The sequence below is a fragment of the Lacerta agilis genome, chromosome 8 (assembly GCF_009819535.1).
Source record: "Lacerta agilis isolate rLacAgi1 chromosome 8, rLacAgi1.pri, whole genome shotgun sequence".
Lineage (NCBI taxonomy): Eukaryota > Metazoa > Chordata > Lepidosauria > Squamata > Lacertidae > Lacerta > Lacerta agilis.
In genome coordinates this window covers 35,472,586-35,492,217 of record NC_046319.1, presented here as the reverse complement: position 1 = coordinate 35,492,217, position 19,632 = coordinate 35,472,586, and the positions used below count along the sequence as shown (strand labels likewise).

The 19,632-nt window shown below is 43.0% G+C and overlaps 1 protein-coding gene across 3 annotated transcripts in view; it reads left to right on the top strand.

The window, feature by feature from the left end:
- The window catches only part of ZDHHC7 (zinc finger DHHC-type palmitoyltransferase 7), a 29,133-nt gene extending 10,768 nt beyond the window's left edge, over positions 1-18,365 (top strand). For all 3 annotated transcript variants that reach the window (XM_033156896.1, XM_033156897.1, XM_033156898.1), the window contains exons 3-8: positions 7,316-7,638; positions 10,908-11,032; positions 12,549-12,645; positions 13,238-13,319; positions 14,687-14,817; positions 14,990-18,365. In XM_033156896.1, the coding sequence (XP_033012787.1) occupies positions 7,333-7,638; positions 10,908-11,032; positions 12,549-12,645; positions 13,238-13,319; positions 14,687-14,817; positions 14,990-15,166 (918 nt within the window). In that variant the 5' untranslated portion in view covers positions 7,316-7,332 and the 3' untranslated portion in view covers positions 15,167-18,365. The remainder of the gene's footprint in view (positions 1-7,315; positions 7,639-10,907; positions 11,033-12,548; positions 12,646-13,237; positions 13,320-14,686; positions 14,818-14,989) is intronic.
- Positions 18,366-19,632: the final 1,267 nt, after the last annotated feature.

The following is a 19,632-nucleotide window of genomic DNA, read 5'->3' as shown; positions in this document are numbered from 1 at the left end:
GGCATTTTCCATCTCATGGTTTTCCCACTTAAGACCTGCCTTTATTTCTGTAATGTTTTGAACATCTGATCATATACATGTTTATTAATAAGTCCCACTTGGTTCAGTAGGTGTTACTTTCACATAAATGTGCATATTCTACAGGAAGAAGAAGAGTTTGGATTTGATATCCCGCTTTATCACTACCCGAAGGAGTCTCAAAGCGGCTAACATTCTCTGAGAAGGCAGTCTCACTTAATATCCATGCATATGTGTGCAGAAGGCCAAATATAAATTTATCTCTTGTCTGTGTTGTGGACTGTGTGAGGGATCCCTCTCCCTCCCCTTTCGATACTTCCCCAACCGTGAGTCTCCCTAAGTTTCACTGTCCACTAGGATGAATCCTTCAGTGGTTATATGGGAGTGTCTCTGGGGTACCTCAGTGCTTTACGTTCGAAACAACTCTTGCCACCTTTGGGATCTCCCGCCCTGGGTTCCCAAACTACTGCAGCTTGCCTTCCCTTTTTGGCAACTGCGTGGCACCTTTGGCTTCCCTGCCCAGTCCTCTGTATGCCAGGAAAATAAGCCACCCGTTCCCTCTATCACAGGAAACCCTTAGTGCTTTTCCCCTCAGCCACACCTCTTGAGGCACTGACGCACTGCCACAGTCAGCGAACGTTTAAACACTTTTAACTTTATTAAGGTAACGTGAAAACATGGATGTCTTGAGTTGTTACTGGTACAAATCTTCTCATATAATCCAGCTCAGTTATAATCTTTCCTGCATCCCGTTAGCATTGGTAATGACCTTTCCTCCCATTCCCCGAAGCCTAACCTCGCAGTTTCTCTTTCTAAACCTCCACACCCAACTGCCAAACCCCCAACTGCCTTTCCAGGTTGTTCCCCCTCCTTTTAGAATGCCCAGTAGCTCCACCTCCCAGGGAACACCTACCTAACATGGGAGTGATAGGTTAACCCATGATGAACCAGGCCTTATTCCGCCACATTCGTCCCACCCCCAAAGTCATTGCATAGGCATAGTTATACACTTTAAACAATGCCGAAGCAATGTATTGGAGCTTAATCAAAACCCACAACATAGTACTTCCCTTTTGTACACAACTTCTATGTTGCAACATAACTTAACAAATAATTTACTTTTTCCTGTATCTTATTTCCACCATAACAACTACTTTGGCACTTATACACATTTCTAATTTGGAATACCATTTGCTATCCTTCTATTTTTTTTTTCACTCTAGCATTCAGTCCTTAAAACATCTTGATAATGCATCAGCTATGACATTATCCTTCCCTTTTACATGTTTAATGTCAAAGTTGTAATCTTGCAAAGGCATACTCCATCGAATTAATTTATTATTGGTGCCTTTTACTTGGTTTAACCACCTCAAAGGAGAGTGATCGGTACACAGGGTGAATTTTCTTCCCCACAAGTAAGGCTTTAGTTTTCCAATCGACCACACTATTGCTAAACACTCCCGCTCTAACCTGTGTTTTTCTTTTTTTTCCTCTTTTTTGTGACAGGTCCAGGCCATTCATTAATTGCTTTGACCTTGCTGTGGTCAGGCCTGATGACCCCACTTCCTAAAATGTGTCCCAAATACCATATTTGCCTCATGCCAATTTGACCATTAACCTTCACTATTACCAGGTTTCTGTCAAAATATGGTTTCAACATATTGACATGAAAACTTTACATCGTCTCTCTTCAACATTTAACTCAACTAGATAGTTCACCGCTGATAGTTTTTCTATCACTCTAAAGGGTCCATCCCAGGAAACCTCGAGCTTCCGCTGTCGTCTGGGCCTCAACACCAGGACTTGGTCACCAGGTTGGAAATTCCGATCTCTGGAGTGTGTGTCGTACCATCTTTTCTGACGTTGTTGTGCTCTTTTTAAATTACAGGATGATAGTTCCTTAAGTTCCTGTAAATCACTTTGTAGATCCTGAAGATAGGTTAAGACGTCCGCATTCCCAATGGGTTCCTTTCCATTCCCATTCCGGGCCAATAAAACCACGCTTTTATTCTGTCTCTGGTTTTATTAATGCCTAGATAAGCAGCCATGGGTGACTCCAGTGCCAACTGTAAAACTTGTAGTCGGTATTTCCGGGGCAAAACCAACTTTTTTTTTTTTTCATTTTCCATTTGGCTGCACCTTTTCTCCTTTTGGCTATTTTCATTTTCCACTTGGCTGCACCTTTTCTCCTTTTGGCTATTTTCATTTTCCACTTGGCTGCACCTTTTCTCCTTTTGGCTGTTTTATGACGTCTCCCTTCTATTGCAGTAAACAGGCAGGGATTCTCTAAAGTCACTTCAGAGTCAGGACCCTGCACCTCATCCCACAAGTCTCTCAGAGATTCATCTTCCCTCTGTTCCACTAAAACCTGGGTGCTAGATTCCTGCGCATTTGGTAGCGTAATCAGTACTTCCTCTCCCACAGGCTCTGTGGTTGGTGCATTAATGGCAGGATTTGAACCCACAAGGGCTTCTGGTTTCGCTCTTGTGATAGCATGTATTTGAGGTCTCCGTTTGGCTAGGTCGTTGCCTATCAGGACAGGAACCTCCAGATCATCCCAAAGACCCACTGTCCACTTGCCATTGAAATCTTGATACTGAATATTCACTTCTGCTACCTGTACCTCAAACTCCGGTCCCCATATACCTTTTATGCTGTAAGATTGGTTTGGGAGATATTGTTCCTTAGGAATACAACTAGATCTCATCAGAGTAACTTCCGATTCAGAGTCCTGTAGTCCCACTAACTCTTGTCCATTTACTCTGACAATCTCCAAAAATTCCTTATTAACCTCTTCCTCAGATCTCCAGACCTGCATAACTTTGGCAGAAGCCTCTGTTTGACTATACGTTGGCTCCTGGACTGGCGTCTGCGGAAGGTTTTTAGTATCTGTTTGAAGTAACAGTTTTACTGGCTTCGCAACAGCAGCTGCAGTTTGTGCTTTGACCACTAGAGGGCATTTATTTTGTATGTGACTCTCACTTTCACAAAAGAAGCACGTAATTTTCTTTTGAGGAGACTTATCAGACTCGGATTGTCTGACAGGATTGGGTTCTTGTTTTTCCTTTCTTTCCCCAACTTGCCACAGTTTATTTTTCTGTGAAGGCTTAAAGAATGTGACTTCTTTACTATCTTGGCTCTGAGATAATTTTGCTCTTAGCCGTATCTCCTCCAGCCTCAGTCTTCCCAACTGCACTTCTCTCTCCATAGCAAATCTCTCCCGTTCTGCCTCAACCTTGGCTAATTGTATTCTTTCAGATTGCATTCTCTCCTCAGCAGCTATCTTAGCCTTTTCTGCCTCAACCTTGGCCAATTGCATTCTTTCCTCAGCAGCTATCTTAGCCTTCTCCTTTTCTGCCTCAACCTTGGTCAATTGCATTCTTTCCTCAGCAGCTATCTTAGACTGCTCCTTTTCTGCCTCAACCTTGGTCAATTGCATTCTTTCCTCAGCAGCTATCTTAGACTGCTCCTTTTCTGCCTCAACCTTGGCTATTTGTAATTTGAGTTTCATTAACTCCAGTGCGGAACTCGGATCTTCCCTTGCCTCAGATCCTTCTGTTCTCTCATCTCCCCTTGCCTCTTTAGCTTTCCTCAAATGTGCCATTTTCCTGACTGGAAAATCTTATCAAAATCACACAAAACTTGGCGTGTGGGCTTTGTATTCGAATCGCGACGCTGCCACCAATAAATGTGAGGGATCCCACTCCCTCCCCTTTCGATACTTCCCCAACCGTGACTCTCCCTAAGTTTCACTGTCCACTAGGATGAATCCTTCAGTGGTTATATGGGAGTGTCTCTGGGGTACCTCAGTGCTTTACGTTCGAAACAACTCTTGCCACCTTTGGGATCTCCCGCCCTGGGTTCCCAAACTACTGCAGCTTGCCTTCCCTTTTTGGCAACTGCGTGGCACCTTTGGCTTCCCTGCCCAGTCCTCTGTATGCCAGGAAAATAAGCCACCCGTTCCCTCTATCACAGGAAACCCTTAGTGCTTTTCCCCTCAGCCACACCTCTTGAGGCACTGACGCACTGCCACAGTCAGCGAACGTTTAAACACTTTTAACTTTATTAAGGTAACGTGAAAACATGGATGTCTTGAGTTGTTACTGGTACAAATCTTCTCATATAATCCAGCTCAGTTATAATCTTTCCTGCATCCCGTTAGCATTGGTAATGACCTTTCCTCCCATTCCCCGAAGCCTAACCTCGCAGTTTCTCTTTCTAAACCTCCACACCCAACTGCCAAACCCCCAACTGCCTTTCCAGGTTGTTCCCCCTCCTTTTAGAATGCCCAGTAGCTCCGCCTCCCAGGGAACACCTACCTAACATGGGAGTGATAGGTTAACCCATGATGAACCAGGCCTTATTCCGCCACAGACTGCAACTCCCTTCAGCACGAGCCAGGCCTGATGATGTTTTGCTCAATGGAAGTTGGGAGTCCAAAACATCTGGAGGATCCCACCTCAGCTACCTTCATGTGCTAAATGGGCCACTTTTTTTTTTTTTTTACTCTGTGTACAACTATAGTCTGTATAAGGCAGCTTCCTACATTTGTAGGTTGTAGAACAGCTCAGCATAGTTGCAACCAATTTGCTTCACAACAGGAATCGGTGAATATAACACTTGTTCTCAAAATATATCAATTTTTAAATGGGGAAACTTGATTTAAAGACAGTGATTTAAATAACTTTACTATTTTTAACTGATTTTAAATTGACTTGATTTAGATCGTTCTATCCTGGGAATGAGTATAAAAGCCATTGTGTAAAAATAAGGTGTTCTCGTGGAAAGCAGTCTTATTTCATAAGGCTGGAACCTATTTCACCACTTAACCACTTTTGAATGAACAGAATGTGTGGGCAGCAGAAAGAGCATCTGTTCCCAAGATTAAATTGCTAGCTGAAAGTGCAAAGCACAACCCCTTACAGAGATCTTGCTGCTGCAGTGCATTGAGTAGCCTCTTCCCTGTTTCTTTTCTTTTTTCGCTGAGTCATTGTATAAATTGAGACATATACTGTATATTTTTTGCTTTGTGTGTGCTTTAGCTATTGTCTCTGCTTTAGCAACTGTCTCTGCTTGCCAGCACCATATGGGATCAATTGTTTGCTCTTCCTGCTATTCCATCTACACAGAAGTGTATATTTTTAATTTGTGATTTGAACATAATCATTTACGTGATTTCCAAATGCCCAGAACCCCTGGTCATTAGGCATGCTGGATGAGGCTGATGGGAATTAGTAGTGCAGCAGCACATAGAGAGCTGCAAAGTTTCCTTCCCTGCTTCACAACAACCCTGAAAGGTACCCAAGTCTGATAAGCCTCAAATTGCAGAGACTAAGAGCAAGAGTGGCTTGCCTTAGGCCATCTAATCTATGGTGGAATGAAAATCACATGGGGTTTCCTGACTCATTTAATCTCTTTGCCACCTTGCTGTACCAATTGTATGCTCATCCTATGCTAACAGTTCTGCCTAAATTACTTATGACTTGTGGTGGCGGGGGGGGGGAATCCTTTTTTGGCCCCTGGGATCAAAAAAATGATGCTAGTTCCTAGGGAAATGTTAATATGAGCCTCAAGTCTTTTCACTTTGGGGTAAACCCAGTTGAATTCAGTGAATCCTGCTTCAGAGTAAATATTAATTAGCTAGAGCTGTTAAGGCCGTTTCTTCATATTTTTAAATGAGACTTAGAATTAACTGCTGTAAGTGAGGAATCTGTCCTGGATGTAATAAAAGCTATTTTTAACTCTGTACAAACGTATAAATGTTCTCCCTCAGTGAATTATAAACCTATCTTGCATAGGCTTCATTTTCTTGTCTTATGTGAATGTTGTAAAGAGCATTCACGTAATGTTAGGCACATGAGCCAGTTGTACTCCTCCTTTCCTATTGGGGAATTCCAAATGCCTACACCTTACAGTCATCTCCCACCTTTTTGAAAATGACTAAGCCTGTTTCTCCTTCCTGTTAAAGGCAGAGATGAGGAAGGGAGAATGTCTACAGCACAATATCTGCATTGCTCCTCTCCTTCTATACTGAGGCACCCAGTGGAGTTGGCACCAGTATTTTTAGCTACTTTGCTGCATGCTCCATTTGAATGTAGTAACATAATCATAAACATGCTTACTCTTAAGGAAATCCCATGTTATCCATTGGGGCTTATGAGCTGGTAATTGCAGCTGAAGACTCCTTAGTGGGGTTAATGGTTGGGGTAGCAAACATTTGGTTTGCTGTTGTCACCAATTTCAGAGAGTGGTTGTAGAAGTAAGGTGAATGTGGGGAAGGGAGTGCACAACAGCAACAAAATGAGCAGAAATTAGAGCCTGGAAAGGGGGGGGGGTTAATAATGAGGGGCAAGGGTGCACAGAGGAAAAAAAGGGGTGACATGGAGTGCAAAGTGATTTGGGGGTGAGCAAGAGAAAAAATAAGTACCTATGAAGTGGGGGTGCTGAGAAATCAGCAGATAGAGATGTCAAAAGGCAGCAATTTCCATTCATCACAGTCGGCACTGTTTCCATTCTGCTGCAGTTTAGTTTCCACCAAATACAGTGTTATTTGTGTTCTGTCTTCTGTTTAACATAAGTTAAATAACTATTTACTCAAGGTATGTAACTTACATTCATTTCAATCTAAAGCAAATATCAAAACAATGGTTTAAAAAGTCATTTGCAGACTCAAAGAAAACAACAGTGATGTCTTTGCTTGATTAATTTATGCTCCTGACCACAAATGAACCTTAAACTGCAGCAATCTCTGCTTCCACTTGCTTTTCTGTTTTTGGCTTAATTCCCTCACCCTACTCATGAGTGATGAAAAAGAGGGATAATGGATGGAGTGCAGAAAGAGAAAAAATTGTGTGCTGTGAAATGCAAAAAATACCACAGATTTGGGATTAGAATAGATGAGAATACATACAGAGAGCTCTGAAATAGGGACAAAAACAAAAACTTCAGTTAATTTTTTAAACAAAATGCTTTCCTGCAGTTGACATAAGAATTCAGACTTTGTAAAAAAATATAAATGGCCCTTGAAGTGGTGTGAGATCAATGTATCTTACTCGGTTGTGCATGTTCTTACAACCACAACAAATCTGTCTGCTAGAGAGAAATGGGAGATGCAAAATATTCAGGTAACTGGCAGAAGACTTGCACTTTCTCTCACTAAAGTACTGTTCCTTGAACAAAATTGTTATGGCGAGGTAACCTCTACCATCAGACCTGCTTCTGTCCCATGGTAATAGAACCTGACATCTGCTGTCAAAACGCCTTGGTTCATGGCTGCCCTCTTGTTATTTTTCTGCAGGGCCAGTCCAGAAAACCATGCAGTCATCCGGGCACAGGTTCCGCGACGTCGAGCATCACCCGCTGCTTGCCGAAAATGACAGCTATGATTCATCATCGTCGGAGTCTGACATGGCCGACCGGGTCTGGTTCATCCGTGACGGCTGTGGGATGGTCTGTGCTGTGATGACTTGGCTTCTCGTTATCTATGCGGATTTTGTAGTGACATTTGTCATGCTGCTGCCTTCCAAAGACTTTTGGTACTCCCTCATCAATGGGGTCCTCTTCAACTGCTTGGCGGTGCTTGCCTTGTCCTCGCACCTGAGAACAATGCTGACTGATCCCGTGAGTAGAAGTGTTCCTCACAGTTGGGTTTAACCATTTTGTGTGCATGGAACAGTGATACACGGGGAATTTTTTCTGGGCAGAACTTTTGGCACTTGCATAGCACCACAAACATGTTTGGGAAGAAACAGAACCTACAGTCAAATAAAAATGCCCCAAACAGGAAACACAACTAGCATTATACACATTGTGCTTGAACACTCAACACTTCTTACTGTGCGTGAAGCCTTTCCTAGTAATTTATCCTATTGGCATGCACTTGTGGATTGCCTACCACAGGGTTGGGAAATCTTTTTATGCTAAGGACTGTGCTCCTTTAGGGATAATCTCTTGAGGACCACATACTGCTAAAGCCAAAATCAGGCAGGGCCACACCCATTGTCGTACTCAGGTTTAGGAGCAAGAGTATACTTTAATTCAAATCATCAATCCCTTTTGGAGAATGTTCTCTCAACCCCCTGGGCTCCTATTTGCCTTATCAGGTTTCCAAATCTGGAATTCTAATACCTCAAGCAATCTTCTAATCACTGGTATTCTGCTACTGCCATATAGACAATAATATCTCTGACCGACTTTGTCATAGCCTTGATGGCTTGGCCAAATATGAGGTGTTTGAATGAACAAATATTTATTATATTAAAAGCAGGCATTAACAGGTATGATTTGCTTTCAACAATAGTATTAGAAATTTCATAGCATGTGCTTATAACTTTATCCCTAATACAAATACTAATCCTATCTTGCCCACTCTGCCCCCTGCTCCTCAGCACCGACACCAACCACCCTTCTTCAGAACGCAGCTGTATTTTTCTGTACACACACACACACACACACACACACAGTCATACTCCACCCTCAGCCATACAGGACACACCACACACCACCATTCTGTCCCATTCTCACTCGTACCCCCTTGCACTCATCTTACCTTACAACTTACAAATATCTCCCTAAATAACATTTTACAGTATTTCTTTTTAATATCAAACCTGTACAAGTCAGTTACAGTGACAAACACCATAGCCAACTCATCTTTCCGTTACACAAGTTCCCCTCTTTTTTCATTTATCTTTCTCTCTCTCTCTCTCTTCCTCTTTGCACTTCTTTCCACACCGAAAATCAGCCCTACACAATAAGTAGGGAAAAGCTTTCATTGACACCAGTGGAAGCTTTTTGTTCTAAACTCAGTTGCTACACAGGAGGGCTTTTGGGGGGTGGGGTCATGTCAGGCAGAGTTTAACCTTACTCTTCAGCTGCCGCCCCTTTAGAATTTCCAAGCACAGCAATTGGGATTAGAGAAAAAGCTCCCATTAGCACCAATGGAAGCTTTCCCAACTAAATCTAATTTATTTATTAGAGGGTGAGATCTTGGACAGGAGACTACGGGCTGGTTCCAAAGAAACCAGCAGTTCCCCATTCCAGGCTCAGTGTTGATAATGGTAGGAGTATCCATAACTGAGAAGTTAAAAACACACTGTGCATGCAAAAGGTCCCAGACTTATTTCCCATAGCTCCAGTTAAATGAAACATGCGTAGCAGGACTGGGGAAAACCTTGAAGAGTCACCACCAGTCAGAGTGGACAGTATGGTTTTTTTGTACACCACTTAAGAGATTTCATAGTAAGTCATTTAGAAAGGCTTTTAAATACAGGGCCAGACACATTGAGTTAAACCACAGTCAGTGAACTGCAGGTTCAGTGACCGAAGGGCAGTTGGGTGGCTCACTTTAAATGACATGAGCAGAAACTGAAGGGCAAGAAGACAATAGATCAGCAGCCCCCATTAGCCTCCTCTTTGACACATACTATGCTCAACCTGCCTCTACACTGCTGCATCTGCTTTGTTATCATGTAAGAATTCCCCATCCCTATAGCCTCACCCTCTGCAGTTCTCCCTAGCTACCACACTGAAACTTGGGGCCATACTCCCTCCAGGCCCTAGTGCCTGCTTGTTTATTTTACTTGTCCATTACTGTTAAGACTTTTGCTTCAGTAAATGCTATCAGTTTTGTGTTGCTGCCTTTAGAATTGAGAGAGGTAATTTGCACACACACACACACACCACCAAACTTTATGCTGGAAAATAAGAAAACAGTCCAGTTGCGCATAGAATACATGTGCACTCCTCTGGCTTGGCTCACAGTGAACATTCAGTTGCCAAAGCTTAAACCATCATGAATAGTCATGTGGGAACTTGTAGCCAGAATTCAAAGAAATTGCTCCAGTGTCTGCCGCATTATGGTCTTGCTACTACAAAACCCTTAATACATCTTCCTTCCTACAGGCCTTCCTCATGGACATACTGTGTTTTTCCTTGGTATATTCCCAAGATTAAATCTTACATGTCTATATGTCACTTGTTAAGAAATCAGCCCCGAGTACTCACTAGAAGGACAGATCCTGAAGTTGAGGCTCCAGTACTTTGGCCACCTCATGAGAAGAGAAGAATCCCTAGAAAAGACCCTGATGTTGGGAAAGATGGAGGGCACAAGGAGAAGGGGACGACAGAGGATGAGATGGTTGGACAGTGTTCTTGAAGCTACTAACATGAGTTTGGCCAAACTGCGAGAGGCAGTGAAGGATAGGCGTGCCTGGCGTACTCTGGTCCATGGGGTCACGAAGAGTCGGACACGACTGAACGACTGAACAACAACAAGAAATGGAGGCATAGGATCCTTTTTTGTCTTCCTAAACTAGGATTGTAAATTAAAATACAAGCAAGTTTTTGTCTGAACATGATACTGCTCAGTTTGGTAGCTTATTGAGAAGGTCGAGTGTCTGAGGAAATATGGCAGTCTCTCTCTAACTTTCTAAAATGTTATTTCTATGTATATAGGTTCCATATTGAGGGCAGTTAGTCCTTACCACCAAAGACCTCCCAGATCCTTGTCCCATCTTATTACTCTGCCCTCCTGTCCTGCTACACCTCTGCTTGCAACCTTCACTCTTCTTGTTCTGCCACCCTCATCTGCCCAAATGTTTCCAGGTCCTATAAATTACTCTGCCTTTTCTTCCTTTTTGCTGAGAACTCCCTCAAAAACGTGGTGGTGCCCTGTTTCTTTCTATCCAAATCCCTCCTTGGAGCATACCTTTTGCATGAAACTTGTGGACCTCAACCCCTGTGGAAGTAACATTAAAGTTGTGTGTAGCTGCATTCATACCCATTCCTATTCTCAGCTGTGCCTTCAGGTTGCCTTTTAGATCACTGGCACTCTTCAGATATATACCAGTAACTGGGCCTTGTCTTCCTTTCCATCTGTAATGCCTTAGGGGGCTGTTCCGAAAGGAAATGCCACAAAAGAGTACATGGAGAGTTTGCAGTTGAAACCAGGCGAAGTGATCTACAAGTGTCCAAAGTGCTGCAGCATTAAACCGGAACGTGCCCACCATTGCAGGTATGTCCCATTGCTGCTTCTGTACTGTTCTCAGCCTGGAATCCAAGGCCCAAACTATAAGTGATGTTAAAAACGTATTTGCATATTGCAATTATGCAGGTGGAAGGAAGTTAACCCCTTTCCTCCTTTCCACAGCCCCACTGAAAATCATCCTCCCCCACCACTTTCCCTCCTGGGGAAAATAGTAAGACAATTTTCCCAGTGACATCAGCACTTGGGGAAATGAGTTAGCCTCACAGTCTCTGCACAATACCTCCAATATGGATTGAAGCTGTTGTGTTCTATTTAATAAATAAATAAATAAATCACATAAACAATGGCAGTCTCAGTGTAATGTATAGTTTGGCTCTTGCGTGGCTTCTCAGACCTCAGAGATGCCTTTCTTTCAACACATATCTGAAGAAGTGTGCATGCACACGAAAGCTCATACCAAGAACAAACTCAGTTGGTCTCTAAGGTGCTACTGGAAAGAATTTCCTATTTTGTTTCGACATTTCCCTAAAAGTATTCTTTGCTTTCATGTGTGTTCTATTTGCAGCTTTCTCGGAACAGAGCATTGCTGTGTGACTTTTAAGTTGCCTGCACTTCACTATAGCTTGTGCAAAAGTGACAGACAAGGTCATTTCTTTCAAGATTCCTTTCAGATTCCCTTTTGTCTGAACAAGCTAAGCAGGAGCATGGAGGGTTGTTGTTTTCCACAAGTTGCCTGCAGCTGCTTCCCCACTTTGTCCCACCATCTCTTTGTGCCTCGCTCTTCTAAGCATTAAGTTGAATGCTTAAAAGCTTGCTGTGGCTTTGTGATATAGCAAAGCACTTGAATCTGGCCATTCCTGGAAGATCTGGCAGAGCTCATCTGCACTAAAAATTGCCAGCTTTAGTTGTGTTTCCTGAAAAATGTGGTGCTTGAGAGCCTTCGTTTCAAGGTAAGGGAAGGTGCCAGCACTCCAGGGTAGAATGAAATGTGGAACTGTGCAATGTTGTTATGTATTGAAGATTATTATAATTAGTAGCATTAGTGTTGTTAGTGGCGCAGGGAGCAAAATGTATATACTCACCTTCAAACCTGAGTGCTGCTCAGAGAGCCATCCATCCAGTCATACCCGCCTCCCTTATCCCACCCCAATTTTCCTTTTTTTATTTTCCAGCTAATACTCAATATTCCAAGACTTCCAAGTATGCTCAGTTTTCATTGAACTGATTTTATTGGGGAGGGAGCAAGGTGTGCCCCCTGAGGTGTGTTTGTGTGTATTTTAATCACGTTTATTCACTTTGACATGCAGAAAACAAACAATATTAAGTCGCACAATGTTTGAATGTCCTACAGCATCTGTTAATGTTGAGTGGCTGCATTGAATGAGCTGCAGTTTGAAATCATCCTCTATTTGGCCTCCTGTACCATGCGTGCCAGCATCTTAGATTTCCAGAGAGAAGGCCTCTTTGCTGTCACCAAGGGCAAAATATCTGTAACACATACCACAGCATAACTTTCAGTGTTTTTCCCCCCTCCTTCCACTAGCATTTGCAAGCGATGCATTCGGAAGATGGATCATCACTGCCCCTGGGTCAATAACTGTGTGGGGGAAAGAAACCAGAGGTTTTTTGTGCTGTTTACTGTGAGTAGGTTTATTTATTTATTTATTTAGTTGTTTGTTTGTTGTTTGTTTGTTGCCAATATAAAACTGTTCCTGGCTATCCTAATTTGGGGGTTGAATCTTCAAGTTGGAACCTCTACACTCAGAGGCACAGCGTGCCTCTGAATATCAGTTGATGGGGCAGATGCAAAAACCGCAGGAGAGGGCTGTTGACTTCATGGCTTTCTTGTGAGTTTCCTGGATCCGTCTGACTAGTTGTTGTTGGAAAACATTGATGGGCTAGATCACAGATAGTCATCGTGTAGATCCCCAGCCTTCAGCGCCCAGCCTTCATGGTCATTGGTTTGAGATCATGGGGGTTGCAGTCCAACAACATCTGGTGGAGGCATGGTGGGAGAGGTTTGCTATCCCTGCGCTAGATGGAACCTTGAGCCAATGGAGCAAAGCTTCCCTTCCCACCTGCCCCGCCTCAAAAAAAGAAAGAGAATTTTGAAAGCACTACTCAGTGTAGCATGGTTCTCCTAAAAGATGTAAAAGAATTTAAATATTGACTGCCTGCCTAATGATTGCATGGTTTTCAGAGCTGATTTCCAAATCTTTTTCTCACTTCCAGATGTACATAGCTCTAATTTCAGCTCATGCTCTCATCCTGTGTGGGTTTCAGTTCTTCTCCTGCGTCAGAGGACAGTGGATTGGTAAGCACGCACTTCCGTTGCTTTTGTAATATGGCGTTTTACTTATTTATTTTTGATATATCTAGGTCACTTTTCTACCAGAGCATCCAAGTACCATAAAAGAAACTACCATGTAAAAATCAAACAATTGAAAAGTTAACAGCACTATCTAAAAAAATAATAATCAGCAACAGATTTTTTCTTTTTAAGCAGATAAACCTCAAGAACCACTAAAACAGTAAGAACAGCAGAACAGTCATTCAAACACCTTGGTTAATAAAGGAAAGCTTTCACTCACCACCTAAGTATTATTTTAAAAAATGCTTCCCAGATTTGTTTGGGGATTGTACAGTGGTACCTCGGAAGTCAAATGGAATCCTTTCCGGAAGTCTTTCGACTTCCAAAACGTTTGGAAACCAAGGAAGCTCCTGCAGCCAAACAGAAGCCGCGTTGGATAGTTGGGTTCCAAAGAACGTTCGCAAACCGGAACACTCACTTCCAGGTTTGCGGCGTTCGGGAGCCAAAATGTTCAAGTCGCAAGGTGTTTGTCAACCAACGTACGACTGTATAGAGGCCACCACTGAAAAGTTCTTCCCTGGTAACCATCCTCCTTACCTCTGAAGATGGGGGTACCTTGAGAAGGACCTCTGAAGGGGTCAGAAAGATCCATAGGGGAGAAGGCAGTCCTCTGGCAGCTCAGGATGTATAGGGCTTTTAAGATTAAAATCAGCACTTTGAAATTTTGGCCTAAAAAACTGGTCACCCATGTAAATCTATGATTGAGAAGCCCTGCAGTATTTGCTAAGGTGGTTTTTGCCATTTCCATTACAAAGATGAACAGGCATCATCCTTCCTTATTAAGGAAGTCCTTGGAGCTTGACAATGGTGGGACACATTCCAACAGACCATGCCTTTTAACTTTGCTTTTAAAATAATTGCCTTTTTAAATTGTGCATGTGGGTGCAGGTCATGCACACCTACCTAGCATGGTGAATCAGTGATGAGGGAGACCTGCGTATATTGTGTTTTATGCTTTGCCATATAAGTACAACTGGGTATTTAGATCTATGCAAATTCTGGTGGCACCTGAGCCTGAAGCACCTGGAAGGCACTTTCCGTTTGAGCACATGGTGTCCCACTACCATTTGTGTACAGTGGCAGCTCCATACAGGAACAAACTCCCATTCTACATGTCACTGGCCCCTTGCAGGCCAACAGTCTGGCTACTGATGTGTATGCATGTGATCCCTCAGCCTGGGCTTTGTGTTGTAGATTGCTCCTAACCTTCTGTTACATTCTCAGATTTACTAATCCTTTTGAAGTTTACTCTGTTTGGCGTGCTTGTTGCAGTTTGTTTTTTTCATTCAAGTTCATCCGCTCTCTTTCAGAATGCAGTGACTTTTCACCACCTGTGACTGTGATCCTGTTGATCTTCTTGTGCCTTGAGGGTTTTCTGTTTCTGACGTTTACCGCAGTAATGTTCGGCACCCAGATCCACTCGATATGCAACGATGAAACGGTAAGAACTGAGGGTTTTTCTTGGGGTCTGGTTTCAGGACTAGATAGGGATTTGAACCTGCTTCTCCTATGCCGTTGTTCCGCCCCTTTCCTTATCCTCTGTTCAGTCTTGGCTAGAGTTTGGCGTGCTTTCCAAATTTCTAAGCATCAATTTTTATCATATTTGCTTGCAGGAGATTGAAAGACTGAAGAGTGAGAAGCCTACATGGGAACGGAGGTTGCGCTGGGAAGGAATGAAATCTGTCTTTGGGGGCCAGCCTTCTCTGCTATGGATAAATCCGTTTGCTGGATTTCGAATCAGACGGCTTATGCTAAGAGCCAAGAAAGGAGGTCCTGAGTTTTCTGTTTGAGTCTGTCTAATCATGCTGGAACTCACAAAAAGTAGTATATTGTATTTATTGGGCACCAGGAAAAAAGAAAAAAAGCTGCCCACAAGTAACCTGTGACCAATGAAGATTTGACACACATGAAACATTTTGCTTGTAGCAAGCAGAATTTTATACATTTATAGTCACAGACATCTCATTAACTCTCAGAAGTGTAAACTGGATACTACCACACATGGCTTTCAAGCAAGATGACAAAACAATCAGAAACAACCAAGAAAGGTGGACAGTCACACTATGAAGCCAAAATATTGTCTTTACTACTGTAACTTATTATTTTAGAGGACTAATTATGCATTTATTTTTGTCAAACCCCTTTTATTTGATATGTGTCTTTTTTTTTTAAGGAGTTGACCTCTGCTGTTTTTATATGACTTTGTGGCAAGGCACAGTTGTCAATCATGTTATTATACAAGTACAAATGCTGGAAATCACGAGCCAAAAGAAACCGTTTTTTGACTTGATAGTTTATAGGCAATGCTCAGCTCCATTATGTAACTTTTCTGTTTGTCCCCAAGGACCCCCTCAGCTGTACTTCTGCATGTGGGTATCTGAACAGGTCTGTAATCCATTACCTTGTAGCCAAAACATACAAGGCCGATCAGTGTCCAAAATTTCCATAGACTCAGAAAAGTATTCCTTTTTTGGGATTCAGTTTTAAGTGGTAAGTGTGCAGAAATCATATTGCAGGGTTTTGTTCTACCCTGAGGTATTTACACCAGTTTCCTGTTCATTATAATTTCTAAGGGAACTCATCATTAGGTGTATTGAAAGATTACTTTTTCTCCTAAAAAGGTGGGGGGAGGGAGTGGAACCATGGATACAAATTTCTTGTGGCATGAAAAATTGCAGATTGGAAGTCTCTTAATTTAACCAACAGCTTCAATTGCTTCTTGCATTTCATTATATAAATTTGTCAGAATGCAAGCCAGGCCTCTCAAAAGCTATGGGTAAGACCTAGTGAACTTGCTATTCCAAAATATGCACATAGTGGGGTGGGAAGATGAAAGCTGCAATAGATCTGAAGAACAAGCATGTCTTTAAACATGCTGGCCTGCAGCCAGATTCTAAACATGCTCTGTGGATGTCAGGCTTGCTGGTTCCAGATGGCCTTAATTGCTGAGTTCACTGATGCACCATTGTGCATGCACTGCTGCCACATAACACCAGTTTTCATGTTCATTGCAGTGGGAGAGGCGCCTCCTGATTCCATAAAGGGATTCTTGTAGTGGCATTGTCCTGTTGAAGCTATTGGCACTACTCTTGTGAGAGCGCTGAGTACTCGTCAGCACTCCTACACAAATATGGGGCTCTCATGATGAATCTTGAATGCATTTGGGAATGTTGCCAATTGTTCAGATAGTCTCCTTGCAGCCATGCCAACCGTGTGACTCATAGCTACACTTACTTACCATTGTCGGCAAAGGAGATGGGCAGATTTCTTCAGAAACAAGTGCAGTACTTGACTGAGGATTCCATTTTAATGATTTATTTATTTTTAATCCTTGGCAGCAAAAGGAAATACAGCATGCTACCATATTCCAAACAAAACCACTTCTGAACTGGAGAAATCAGTGGTATCAAAGCAGCTTTTACCATCCCTCGTAGAGTGAAACCACAACATGGTCTGAATGTGCTGTTACATCTGCAAGTAATGAAATATTGTCTGAAGGGAGTAATATGTGTGCTCAGTAACAGAAGCTGATCCCCCCCTCCCCTTTCTTTAAACAGGAGACTTCACATCTTGAGCATGCATGTATTGAAAGGAGAAATGTTTTTTGAGGGGGCGGGGGGAGCCTTTCTAAATTGAAACCTGCCTTTAAGCATATCGAGGCTGAGCTTTCGCTTCGCCATTGGTATTGCAGTACCAGCATGCTCAAGAATCTGGAGGCTGGCACACCCCACAGATGACCGAGTATGCATGTGCATGGGAAACTGGGACTTTGCTGATATCACCCCAGCACTTCCCACTGGTGAAGAGAGGTGGCTTAGAGAGTGGATTGCACCTTCTGTTATTACAAAAGCAAACAAACTTCTGTCTCATGCAGAATTCCCTCTTCTGAATGACTTGTAGGCTATAAGTTTAGTGTGAGGCTTCCAGTGGGATCTTTAATTCCTGGAGGTTCACTCGCCTATTTCTCTGTGTCTCTGTGCAGCATCTTAACTATAATGACCTGAATTGTGTTTTATAGCAGGATGGTAATGATGCCCAAGTGTGTGTCCCCATGAAGGGGGGCTTCCTGCATGACCATTTTGGTCCTTGGCTTTAAATGAAAACTGTGTGATCTGGAGGAATGGAAGTGCGGGAGGAGAAACAAGAGATACAACGGAAGGGCCTGTTTCATACTGCATACCAGTTCACTGACCCTCCTAATATAGGTGATGAATTTGTTACAGGCTCCCCCTCTTCACACACACATAGTGTAAGCTGTGGGGAAAGCACACTGTACATACATCCATGTAAACAATTCTCCCTTGGAGGAGAGGAATTGGGCCTCCGTCAGGAGAGGCTGCTTACAAAATCACAGTATTTATATGGTGATGAAGGTCCTATTTGCTCTCCCCCACCATGCAGGGCATAAACTGGAACCATGGTGATGTGTGCACTACCTGCCATGCAGAAAAATGGGCTCACGGCAAGCGGGTGGTGACTTGTAGCGAAGCCAGGCACACACTGCTGGTGAACTAAGTGACCTGTAAGAATCAAAAAATGCTCAGACAATGCCTCAAGGGATCTTTGCAGTTCATTCTCAGCCCATGAACAAAAGCCTGCCGTTTGTTCTTATGTACATATTCACAGTTCTGTCAAGTCTGTGCACGTATTACTAGGGAAGCAGAACTTGCAAGCAGATAAATAACATTAGATTTGGATCACCAAAGCAAGGGGTAAAAATGCAGCAAGCCCAGGAAGATCTTGCCCATTTCCATTTTGTACCTTCACCAAGTTTGGGAATTGGTTATATCTGCTTTAACACAAGACTTCATACATACACTTTGATGGACTGTATACTGCTGGAACTCAGCAAATCCCTTTTAAAGCAGCTGAATCTGTGTGTGACTTAGCAAGTGTGTGTGCGTGTGTGTATGAAAATGGAGTTTCTTGGCTTTTCGAATCCTTGTTCTGTTGTAATTTTTTAATGTAAAATAAAGTAACTAATTGAGGGCTTTGTGTTGGATATTTAATTTCATTTTTATATATTGACAGCAGAGCTCATGTTTTGCGTGCATAGAAGTCTGGGCATCCTTTGTGAATTTGGGAAGAATACCTACTTAGGGACGCAGGTGGCGCTGTGGGTTAAACCACAGAGCCTAGGGCTTGCTGATCAGAAGGTCGGCGGCTTGAATCCCTGTAACAGGGAGCGCTCCCGTTGCTCAGTCCCTGCTCCTGCCCACCTAGCAGTTCGAAAGCATGTCAATGTGCAAGTAGATAAATAGGTACCGCTCCGGCGGGAAGGTAAACGGTGTTTCCGTGCACTGCTCTGGTTTGCCAGAAGCAGCTTTGTCATGCTGGCCACATGACCCAGAAGCTGTATGCCGGCTCCCTCGGCCAGTAATGCGAGATGAGCGCCGTAACCCCAGAGTCGGACACAACTGGACCTAATGGTCAGGGGTACCTGTACCTTTATCTACTTAAGACTTTCAGGAACTCTAAATCCAAACAGAGGAGGCAATTGGGGGACAGATGACCTAATGTCTTTTGTTCCCTGTGCATTTGTGTTTTAAGAACTTCCTTACCTTCAAGGACTATGTCCTTCTGACATTTTATTTTTCAGCTGTTTAAAGAGAGGAAACAACTGTTAACATATGTTTTGGTTAAGCCTGGTATCTGGTCATATTAGGACTATAGGGAGGTACCTTACACTGAGTCAGAGCATTGGTCCATCTAGCTCACAGACTGGCTGGGAGAAGCACTTTCCAGTTTTTCAATTGTGGGTCTCTCCCAGCCCTATGTGGAGATGCCAGAGATTGAACCTGGGACCTTCTGGGTGCAAAGTAAATACTCTACCACTGAGCTCCGACCCATCTCCTATTTGTAGAAATACAGTACATCTCTACATAGTGAGGAAAGCTAGGTTTCCTGTGTGCTCACTCAATTTGCTGCCCTAAGTTTACAGGAAACTTCAAGGCCCACCTGTTCTTCACTCGTAAGTGTTGGTCATTTGTAGACTGGACTTGAACCAGATAGCTCTGCAACAGAGGACTTCTTCAGACACATAGCTGTGTTTTGTAAAAGATGACATGTGGCCACCCTGGAAGATTCACCTTGGTTCAACAGAGGTGTAGTTAAACATGCCTCTGTTATACTTGATCTCAAACAGGAGTTTTACCAGGAAGGAGCAATCAACAGGATCTGCATGTATTCATAGCAACCACTCCTACCCATGACATTGTTGCATTGTCCTAGCACAGGCTTCCTCAAACTCGGCCCT